The sequence below is a fragment of the Panthera onca genome, chromosome F2 (assembly GCF_046562875.1).
Source record: "Panthera onca isolate mPanOnc1 chromosome F2, mPanOnc1 haplotype 2, whole genome shotgun sequence".
Lineage (NCBI taxonomy): Eukaryota > Metazoa > Chordata > Mammalia > Carnivora > Felidae > Panthera > Panthera onca.
Window position 1 is genome coordinate 48,658,487 of NC_138356.1, and position 11,174 is coordinate 48,669,660.

At 47.2% G+C, this 11,174-nt stretch overlaps 1 protein-coding gene across 3 annotated transcripts; it reads right to left on the reverse strand.

Moving 5' to 3' along the window:
* Nucleotides 1–4,292: 4,292 nt before the first annotated feature.
* Nucleotides 4,293–10,924, reverse strand: KLF10 (KLF transcription factor 10). Of its 3 annotated transcripts, none has more exons than XM_060611055.3 (4): nucleotides 10,683–10,924; nucleotides 7,394–7,627; nucleotides 6,376–7,288; nucleotides 4,293–5,895 (listed from the first exon to the last, which is right to left on the reverse strand). In XM_060611055.3, exons 1-4 carry the CDS (start codon nucleotides 10,716–10,718, stop codon nucleotides 5,636–5,638), a joined length of 1,443 nt encoding a protein of 480 aa, XP_060467038.1. In that variant the 5' UTR covers nucleotides 10,719–10,924; the 3' UTR covers nucleotides 4,293–5,635. The 3 variants fall into 3 exon arrangements, with proteins under 3 accessions (XP_060467038.1, XP_060467039.1, XP_060467037.1); XM_060611056.3 differs by lacking the exon at nucleotides 10,683–10,924 and adding an exon at nucleotides 10,522–10,544; XM_060611054.3 differs by lacking the exon at nucleotides 10,683–10,924 and adding an exon at nucleotides 8,590–9,092.
* Between the last annotated feature and the right edge of the window lie 250 nt (nucleotides 10,925–11,174).

Consider the following 11,174-nt stretch of genomic DNA (forward strand, 5'->3'; position numbering starts at 1 on the left):
TTATCAGTTCAACCACAACCAGAATTCAGGTGTGATGGTTAATTTTGTGTGTCAACTTCATGCAGCCACAGAGTGTCCAGATATTTGCTCAAACATTCTGGTTGTCTCTGGGAGGGTGTTTCCGTATGAGATGAACATTTGAATAGATAGACTGAGTAAAGCAGATTGCCTTCCCCAATGTGGGTGGGTCTCCTCCAATCAGCTGAAGGCCAGACTACTACAAAAAGGCTGAGTTAGGGGAAATACCTGCAATCTGACTGTCTTCAAGTTGGGACTTCAGTTTTTTCCTGTCTTCTGACTGTGACTGAAATTTCAGCTCTTTTTGAGTCTTGGGCCTGCCTCCATTTGGACTGGAACCATATTATTGGCTCTCCTGGGTCCCCAGCTTGACCACCGCAGATCTTGGGACTTGCCAGCCTCCATAATCACATGAAGCAATTCCTCGTAATTAATCTCTTGATATGAATCCTACTGATTCTCTTTCTCTGGAGAACCCTAATACACCAGGTCTTTCAATTTGATCAGTGCTCTTTCCCTATACCTTCTCTAGAGCACAGCTACCTGTGTAGACAATTAGAGGTATTTCTATTTGAGAACCAACTCTAAGCCGTTTCTCAAACTGTTGTTAAGTTGGTCAGAAAAATGCCAGAACTGGATTAAGACAGACAGACAGACACACACACACACACACACACACACACACACAATCAGTGGGACATCTCTAGAGACAAGGTTTCCCTTAAGGTGTCCCTGGATTTCATTTCCTCCAAAGAGAAAGAACAGGTTAAGAGCTGAGCCATTACAGGCTGAGGAATTAGACTCACTGAGAGGGACTTGGTGAGCCTTGTATATGTCCGTCTTGATCAGATGTCTTCCCTGCCCAGTTAAAAATGCAATGAAAAGAACCTAAATTCCAGTGGCGCTTTGAGAGCTTTGAAGGCGTAGTGAGAGTGCTTCTAGCACTAGCAGAGGTTGATGGGAATAAGAAAAAGGCAGTCTTCAGCTCTTCATTGCCTTCGTCTGTACCCTGCATGTCTTGCAACAGCTCCCTAATTGTTCTCTCCCTAAGCTGCACAGACCTCTCAGTTTTCAGTCTGACAAAATTTAGTGAGCCCCTGCAGTGCGTCAGACACTGGTGACAGAGCAGTGAGCGAGATTCACGGAGTCCTTGTCTTCATGGAGTTTTATAGTGAAAGGGAAAAAGATATCAAGCAATTTTGGCAAAGTGTCATTATTAAAGCAGAAATGTCAAAGCGAAAGGGCGGGAAAATATTTCCAGCAGGAGAAATCATGTGTATGAAGGCTCAGAACTTGGACATGGTGTAGAGAATAAGGTGGAAAGTGGTGTGAGAGGTTGTTAGAAGCGTAACCGTGTGGGGCCTTCCAGCTCTGCTCTGTGCCTTCAGCAGCCATCAGCCACATATAGTTACGGAGCACTTGAAATGTGCTTAGTTCCAACTGAGATATGCTGTAGACATTTAATTCATACTGGATTTTGAAGTGTGGTGCAGAAAAAGATAGTATCTCATTAACAATTTTATATCGATTATATGTCGAAATGATCAACTTTGTGGACGTATCGGGTCAAATAAAAATATGAAAATTAATTAAAATTTTTTCTGATGTGGCTACTAGAAAATCTCAAATTACGTACGTGGCTCACATTATATCGCTATTGGTCAGCACTGTTCTGGACCATGTTAAGAAACCTGGACTTGATCCTAAGAGCACTGGGAAGGTTGTGAAATGTCTTAAATGAGGAGGTGACATGGTCAGGTTTGCATTTTCAAAAGACTGGTTGAGGGGGCTGGATGGTGGGAGACAAGATGAGACCCATTAGGGATAGCTGTGGTTGTTCAAGTGAGAGAGAGTGGTAGCCATGAGGACAGAGAAGACTTCCAAAAAGTGAGATGACTAACACCAAACAGCTCTCATTCCGGTGAAACATGAACATGATAGGTTGAACCCAGATACAATTCCCATCTTTGTCCATCAAAAATGGTTGAATAGTGAGAGACCTAACAAGGGTCAAAGTTGGAACATAAAGAATGACATAAATATCCCTAATTCCACAGTGACATAAATAAATGAATACATAAATGGGGGGGAAGCAACAACTCTTTTCCCCAGAATTCCAATTAATAATGAAGAACATATGAAATCGCTATTAGCATATCACAGTAATAACTGCCGTATGCAAGATCTATGTAAGCATACTGAGTGGGCAAAAGTTTAAGCAGAAACAGGTTATCCATCTTAAAGTATATCTCCCCAAATAGTTAATAATTATAAGGAGAAAAATAATTTACATCGGAAAATTCTAGCAGACATCACTAGCTAAGTGATCAAGCTTAGCATCACCAGTAATACAGACATCATGTATTTCCTATGATGCAGTGAAGACGTATCACTCTGTGGTATCTTCCCAATTAACACATAACCTCATCTAGTCATGAAAAAACATCAGACAAACCCAAAGTGAGGGTCATTCTACAAAATAACCAAGAAGGACTATTCAAAGAGATGAGAGAAGACAAAATGAGTGAGCATAGATTGGAAAAAATTGGATATGACAAGTAAATGTTTGAGATCCTGGATTAGGTTCTCTGATAGGAAAAAAAAAAAAAAAGACATTGGTAGAAAAAAAAAAAAAAAAAGACACTGGTAGAAACACTAGTGAAACCCAAACAGGTTCTAAACTTTAGTAAGTATTGTAGCAAGGTTAATGTCTTACTTTTGGGCTCCTGGGTGGCTCAGTTGAGCATCCGACTCTTGATTTTGGCTCGGGTCATGATCTCACGGTTTGTGAGTTCAAAGCCCCACGTGGGGCTCTGCGCTGACAGGCACGGAGTCGGCTTGGGATTGTTCCCGCTCTCTCGGCCCCTCCCCAGCTTGTTCGCTCGCGCTCTCTCTCAAAATAAACATACATTAAGCAAATTTTAATTTCTTGGTTTTGATAAATGTTCTATGGCTATGTTACCAGCAGAAGCTGGATGAAAGGTAAATGGGAACTCTATTTTTGCAACTCTAAGTCTAAAATTATCTAAAAAGAATGAACTATTAAAATAGCCTGAATATCAGTAATTTCATACAGTCCAACTTATACGGAAGTCAGACAAGAAGCAGCCAAAACTACTGCTAAAGCTACACTAATACCGTAATTATCATTACATGCTGCAAATGTTCTTGTCTGGGGGCAACTTGTGCACCAACATCAGTTTGCGCGAACATTCAACTCAAATTCATTACTCTGTTCAAATGATTTGATTTACAAAATTTTGAAGTTAAAGTCTGATGCCAGCTAGGACTGGGAAGAACACAGCCACGGGTGGCACATTTCCACTGGCCACGTCATCACAAGGGTGTGGGCACTAGGGCAGCTACCTTCCTCTACTCCCACTTCTGGAGACCTACCACCATGAGGAAACCATTAGGATGGTCCAGGTCCCAGCATTGAGACTGCAGAACAATACCCTCCCCAACGGCTGTGCTGTACTTACACGGTGTTAAGTTTCCAAGAAATAAGTCGTAACAGGTGCACAGATGACCCGAGATGCTTGTCTTATAACTGGTGCCAAGTGAGCACATTGCCCCTTACCATGCGTGTTCAACAGCGAGCCAGACTTTAGGTCAATGGCTAAGTTGGATACTGTGGACAATGTTCTCTCATGACAAGGGGATTTCAGAGCCAACTAAAATAGCAACCTCCAAAATTACACTCAATACACCCAACTAGCATTTACAGCTCCTAATTCCACTGACAAGTGACTAGCAAGTGTTTCTCCTGCCAGGTGTATTACCTTTCATGCAGCGTAAGTATCAGCATGTTTATTGCATTTAAGGTTTCACTTAATGGCCTAAGCTAATCTAACTTCCAGAGGTAATTCACTCTCCATTTAACAGGTCAGGATTCTTTTCATTTGCCACAGCAGTCCTATTGCTTGTAATCATTCATCGTGGTATGCCCCTTAATTTAATGCTACTTAAGGTTTTGCTGAGAGCCAGAGCTATATCTCAATCCCAAATCATCAAAATGTACAAGAATGTTAAGATTAAAATGTGTTGGTTTCTTGAACTGGGCAGGCTTGTTAAGTTATCTCAGTGAATATATGGATACCAGTCCTCACTTCGTATACTAATTTGATTCACAGTAGAGATACACCCCTGCAGTTCTAAATTTGAATGAAGCTCTTAGAAAAATGCAGACACTAAGTCTTTGGATACACTCATAAGTGATCAATGTCATGTTTAGAGTGAGAATGGTTTTCAACAAATGCCATCAACCAAGTAAATATACCAAAGGAAATTTTTATTGTAAACAAGATATAAAGTACAACAAAAGAAATATTGTGCAAATTGTAAATCACAAAGTTTTTTTTATTATTAAAAGAAAATTCCTGTTTTCCAAGGGTCCAAGTTTTGATGTCAGAAATCAATACCCAATAGAGAAAAATGTTAAATGGAAAGATATAGTGCCATTTTTCACTGTAGATTTTAAACAGTTTACTTTTGTTTTACCACTGTATATATCATCCACTATATAACAGAATATAACAGAAATACTGTTAACAAAAGTGAATGTTTTAACAACTTCTATTCACCTAATTCCACTCCCCCCCCCCCAAAAAAACTCCTATAAATTAACAGGACAACACTTGCCCATGTGAATAATGGTCACTAACTTTCTAATTCAATAAAGCACACATTATATCCTCATAATATAAGGGTACTTTACTGATGACATAAGTCATCTTTTTCAAGGAGTTATCTAAAATTCTTGGTATCCCTTCTTTACAATATATATTTTTATCTTCCACTTTTTTTTCTAAACAAAGTGCAATGTATCTTAGAGTCTACAGAAAACACATTGGTATACAATTTTCAAATCTACACAAGAAACTGCAGGCAAACTAAAGCTCAAAGCATAATAAAATGCCTAGATATAGTCATCTGTTAAACTTTCAAAACAAAAATGCAAAAAAATTATAGCTATACTTCAAAGCAATTAAATTACTGAGGATTCCAAATCTTTGGGCCCTCTTTAGCAATATACAAGCTGCTTAATTCCAAATGGTAGCAAGTATAAAAATGCTAGTTCTAGATCATATTTAACAACTACATCCACGAAATTGACTGGAAAGACTAGGAATTTAAGTAAACAAGGTAACTAGGAAAAGATGCCAAAGTTTGTAATACAAATCAATTTTCCATCTCCATCTCCGTACCATAATGTTTATTTCCAGTCTCTATTCTTGAAACCAGTGCTTTAGAAGAATCACATTGAAAAGTTGGTCTCAAGTACAAACGGTGAAAACGAAGTAATAAATTGTGCACACAAATTCAAAATCTGTGCTACCTGTGTTGACCTCATCTGAAACCTTCAAAAAATATTTAAAGGAATAAAGGCTTTCTCATCTCTCTTATGTGATAAGAAATGAATCCTGCCACTCTGTGACCTGCTTGTGGCTGCAGCACTTCTTGTCCTCCAGCCCAGGGCTGAGGCTTCTCCTCAGGCTGTGGGGCTTCTGCGTTCCGCCGCACCGGAGGGCCACAGATTTGCAGTGGAAGCATTTTTACATCACCGCTGGCTCCTGGCTGTGACCAAAGTTACTTCGGATTCTCACCTTCTGAGCGGTCACTGCGTGGGGGCAGGGGTTGGAGGTAAGGCCATGTCATTTAACTTGCTCACTTCCATCTGCCAGTTTGGTAGCTTCTTGGCGGACAGATGGCGCCGGGCATGCTTGGTCAAATGGTCGCTCCTCATGAACCGTCGGTCACACATGGGACAAGCAAATTTCTTCTCACCTGTGTGGGTTCTCCGGTGTCTGGACAGTTCATCAGAACGGGCAAACCTCCTTTCACAACCTTTCCAGCTACAGCTAAAAGGCTTTTCTCCTGAGACAAAGAAATTCAGATCATCGTCACTATGCATTCATCAAGTCACTATAAATTGCAGATCTAATTATATCCAAAGACATACATTTTAAAATATCTTAAGAGATGCTCTTTAAAATAAAAGCTACTAAATGAATCAACTGTTAACTGAATGCTACATATATTTCCAACTTTCACTCAATCACATTTATAGGAATCTTCCCTTTATAAATGCCAAACACAAAAAGGTTTTCTGACTTCAACTATGGTACAATGGCTTTAGAGATACTTTATTAAAGTAACTACTCAGACACATAAAGAATCATCGTTTGAGAAATTAAAACAAACACCTTGATGAAATCTTTGAGAAACCTGTAAATATCCCCCACAGAACTGGCTAATAAGGCAAGTTCTTCTTTAACATGCCTGGCTTGTACCTGTGATCATGGCCAAAAAACATTCAACTAAATCTCAAGGACACGAATAAGAAATGGTTGGTACCTGTGTGTGTTCTCATGTGGGCCTTCAGATGAGAGCTCTTAAAGTACGTCTTGCCACATCCTGGGTGGCTACAGATGTGACTTCGTATCCTGGATGAGTCAATCTGAGGAGTGACTTTTGCTGTGGAAGGGGAAAACCCTGGAGCGGGGGCGATGGGAGAGAGTCTGGTGCCATTTGGGCTCACCACCGGAGGCTTTGGGTTCTGAACAACAGGCTGGGGAACGACAAACATGACAGCGCCTTTGGGCACCTGAGTGCCCATGAACACGACAGGTGGGCACACAGCTGGTGGCTGACTGGGTGGAGTGCTAGGAACAACTGTTGTCACAACAGGGTTGTTTGCAGGGAGGGGAACCATCTGACAGATGACCGGCATAGGTGGCACTCCCCCTGTTGACACTGCAGGTGGGGAGACCAGCACCGACTTCTGCTGTGGGGACACAGGGGCGGGCTGAGGTCTACAGATGACTGTCTCTGAGGAAGGCACAGAAAAGTCATAAAGTGCAGGACTTGCTTTCTCATTAACATCTGCCGCTGTGTTTCTCTCACGTTTGGATCTGTTTGGTGACACAGCTGCACAGGGTATGTTTTTTCTTGCAGCCTCAACGTTCAGGTGGGTTCTTCTTCGAAAAGAATTGTCCTGATAGTTGAGGATGCTGGCTGCTTTCACTGGGCAAGATCTGTGGTTACACAGCTGGGCATCAGCTGTATGACGGATCACACTTGTTGCCTGAGCCTTGGGGAGTTTGGGGGCAGGTGCCGGGCTCTTCTCTTCCTCTTTGAAAGGTGCAGCAATGTGAGGCTTGGCAGGATCTGAGAATGATTTGAAGTGTCCGGTAGATGGCGCTGATGCCATCAAATTTGACACTTGAGAGGGTTCAAAGTCAGAAGGGCTGTAAGGTGGAGTCAAACACTAGAAAAGAAATACACAGAAATCGGCATGAGAAATTAAGTTTGTTATGTAAATTATAAAAAATTAGACCATCTACAGTCCCATATTAAAAACAATGAAACTTACAAATGCTGGGATCGTATGAAAGTCAGGTGTACTCGGGAGTAGATTCTCTTCCTCCGACATATCGGATACTGGAGTAACAGGTCTGTTTTCAGTGTATTTCTTAAAATCAGACTTCCAACTGCAGCTCATTGACATAAGTGCTTCTACAGCTTCAAAATCACTCTTTTCTGCGGTTTTGTTCCAGGAATACACACTCTCTTTCGATCTTTCAGAAATCATTTCCATCCTTTCTTCCTTTAAGAACAAAAGATCAAATGCTTATAACCATATTTTTGTCATCCAAATAACACTCAAAGGAACGTACAATTTTTCCTTTACAGTTGCACAAATTCCCAAGTTTGTGAAATAATTTTTTCTCTCGCCCCTACTAAAGATAAAATTTTCCTCATTCTTTCTCTAATACTTAGGGTTGAACACTGATACCCCTGCAAGGTAGAAGAGAAGCATATTACCATTAAAGAGACCAAGGCCAAAGATAACAATGCATGTATGATCCAAAAAAGAGAACTTGATTTAGAAATATTATATTCTTCCCAAAACAGCCATCTGCAACTGAGATCAAATGAAATAACTAAGGGAAGGTTATGCAAAAGTTTTTTCAATACTGCAGGTGAGGTATGAGGACTTTTGAGGTACCAATTCCCCACAACTGGTAGTGGGGAAAAGGCAAAGTGTAGTGGACAGAACTCGGGTCTGTCGATATGGGTCTGATCTTTTCAAAGTCACTTGGAACGTTAGGATAATATCAACAGAATAGAAATCTTCAGTGTCTTTTTAAAATTACTACATTAGGTTATTTTAAAGGTAAAATACCTCTCATAGCTTGATTATCTATGGTAGAGAGGGATAAAGTGAAATATGTGGAAAAATCCCAAAGCCATATTTAGGCTTCAAGTTCTTCATATTTGTGTTCCCTTTCACTAGATTTAAACAATGGCTTGCCATGCATAGCTATGACCAGCTAATGCGATACTAAAAAATGGACAATCAAAATGTAATCTTCCACCCAGAATTTGCAAAAACTGCCTGGTGAGTCTGCGATAGTCCAAACATTTTTTAAATTTTTAAAAATAACTGCCAGATGACAAGAATGATAGTGCATGCTTGCCATTCGTACAGCTCCCTCTATCAAGTGTTTAATGTTTCATATTAAAGTTCCTTAAACTGCACTTAAAAAAAAAAATGGCACTACCCACCACCTTCCATTTTCCATTAATGTGATGCCATTCTTTTGGTTGAAGTAGAAATTGTGTAAAAATACCGAAAAGCATTCTTTACAAAGTACTACTCTCGACGCTAGTTTTAAAAAATACATAAACCCTTCGTGTTGATAACCTTAGAAAAGGAGCCACTGCTCTGGAGATTTCACCAACAACGCTATTGCATAATCGCGCGCCCCTTTATGTAAGCTGCAACGGACAGCGCACGTATGTCTAAAAGCCTCAAGACGCCAATGCAAAGAAAAGAAAAAGGAGAAAAGGCAGGCAAGCAAGGAAGGGGAGCGTGAGCTGGGAAGGGCAGGAAGAGAAGCGGGGAGGGGAGGAAAGGGAGTGGGGCGCAAGGCAGGAAAGGGAAGAGCGGGTGGAGGCGCGGGCGGGGGAGGCAGACGAAGGGCGGGGGCGGACGGCGGGGGAGATCCTCGCTGGCGGGGACAGACGGATGGGGCCGCCCTAACCTCAATGAGGCTCGCGGGTGAGTCACTGGGAACATTCCTCGCCGCTCGCACGTCCCCGCGCCCCTGCCCCCGCCATTGGCCAGCCTGCCCGGCGGCCCAGGCCCGGATTGGCTGGGCCGCGAAGGGCGGGGGGCGCGGGGGAGGTGGGGGCGAGGCATGTGAACAAAGCGTGATCGGCGGCTGCTCCGGGCGGCGCAGGAAACGTGAACTGGGAATTGCCGCGCCGTCACCTTTCACCTACTTCCTGAGCCCGCGGGCCCCCGCCCTCGCGCCGGCCCGGGGGAGGGGCCGCGGGCGCCGCCGCCAACCGCCCGGCAGTGCGCGCCCCAGCCCGCGGGGAGGGGCGGGGCCGCGGGCGCCGGCTCCGGGAGTGCCCGCCCCTCCCCGCTCCCGGAGAGCCGCCGTTCCCTTAGGAACCGACAGCAGGGCTGGGCCTCTCTGCCGCCCCTGGCGGAGGCCGGGGCTGGGTCACTCGGGGACGAGAAGCTCCCTGGGCGCACCCGCTCCCGGCCCACCCCCGGCCTCCGCCTCAGCTGCCGGAGGAGGAGCCGTGTCCCCGCGGAAACCCAGCCCCCTCCCTCCTCCCGGCCGCAGCCCCCGGGGATCCGGCCGAGCCCTCGGCGCTTCCCGCCCACGCCGCCCACGGGACCTCAGACCACCCCGTCTTTCCCGCAGACGCGGCGCCCCCTCCCCGCGGTTTCCGGCAGCTCCGGCCTCCGCCCGCCGAGTCTCCACAGGTTCCCAGACGTGCAGCCCCCACGGGCTCCGGCTCCAGACGCACGGCCCGCGGCTCCCGCCTCGACACGCGGCCCCCGCGTCTCGCGGCCCCGACTCCCCCCGCCCACGTCCCCCGCCCCACGGCAGGCTCCCGCTTTCCACCCTCGCATCTCCAAGGCGGCTCCCTACCCCCCTTCCAGGGGGCCCTCAATAGGTGGCCACTTGCTCCCGCCAGGGATGGGGAGTCCCCTGCCGGCGCCTCGTCTCCCCTCGGCGGCCCGGGGCCCACGTGCCATTCCCCCGCGCCCACGCCGGGCGCCCCCTCCCCCAGCACCCGGCTGTCTGCTGAGCAGCCCCCGTCCTGCAAGGCTCGGCTCAGACCCCTGAGAGGGGCAGCCCCCTCGCCTCGCCAGTGGACACCCCGCCCCTCAAATGCTCGCCAGAAGCCCCCTCCCGCCCTGGGTCGCATTCCTGATCCAGACGGCGGCATCTCTCTCGGGTGCCAGGTGCAGGGTAGACCCCTTGTCCCCCCCTCCCCTCTACACCTTCCCCAGTCCTCGCTGCCAGGGCAGCAGCCCCATCCTCACTCTTCGCGCTCCTCCAGCCATCCTCCCCCTCGCCCACCTCAAGTCTCCCTGCGGAGCTGCCCCTTCCCCTCCTCATTATACACCTCTCCCTTCGTCTCTAGAGCCCCGTTCGCCTCTCCTGACCCACTCCGCGACACACACGCTCTCACCAATGCCCAGTTTGCAGGAAGAAAGCCCCTTTTTCCTCCACGACCCCGCTGCACCCCGGTCTTCGGGCGCCGCTGATGTCAAGGGCTCGGGGTTGGCGCCCCGGCTGGCCCCTGAGACGCAGCAAGGAGAGGAAGGAAAGGGGCATCCCCAGGTGACTTACCGAAGCCTGCTGGAGAGAAGCGCCGAAGTTGAGCATGGTTGGCTGCCTGGCTGCCGGCGGCGAGCTGACTGGCTGCTACGCTGCTACGCTGCTTGGCCACAGACGGGCGCCCGGAGACACTCGACGTCGCTCCCGCCGCCGCCGCGCTCCGCGCCGTCTGCCCCCTCCCCATTCAGGTAGCCTCTCCGCCTGCCCCGCGCCGCGGGCGGGGGCGGGGGCGGAGCCTGAGGACGGCCAATCAGCGGCAAAGGTGTGTGAGGCGCCGGCCAATGGGCTCCCGGGGCCACGCGTGATCAGCGGCTGCCCGGCAGCGTGAAGCTTGTGTCAGTGGAGCGTGTACACAATCCCCGGCAGCGTGTTCCCTCGGCCCGGCCCGAGGGAACTCCCGCCGCCACCTGACTCAGTGACACCCTCTCATCCCTCGCCCACCCCCCCAACAGCGGTCCTCGGCCCCGGCCTAGGGGGCGGTGCCGCGGGCGGGGGCCTAACCCG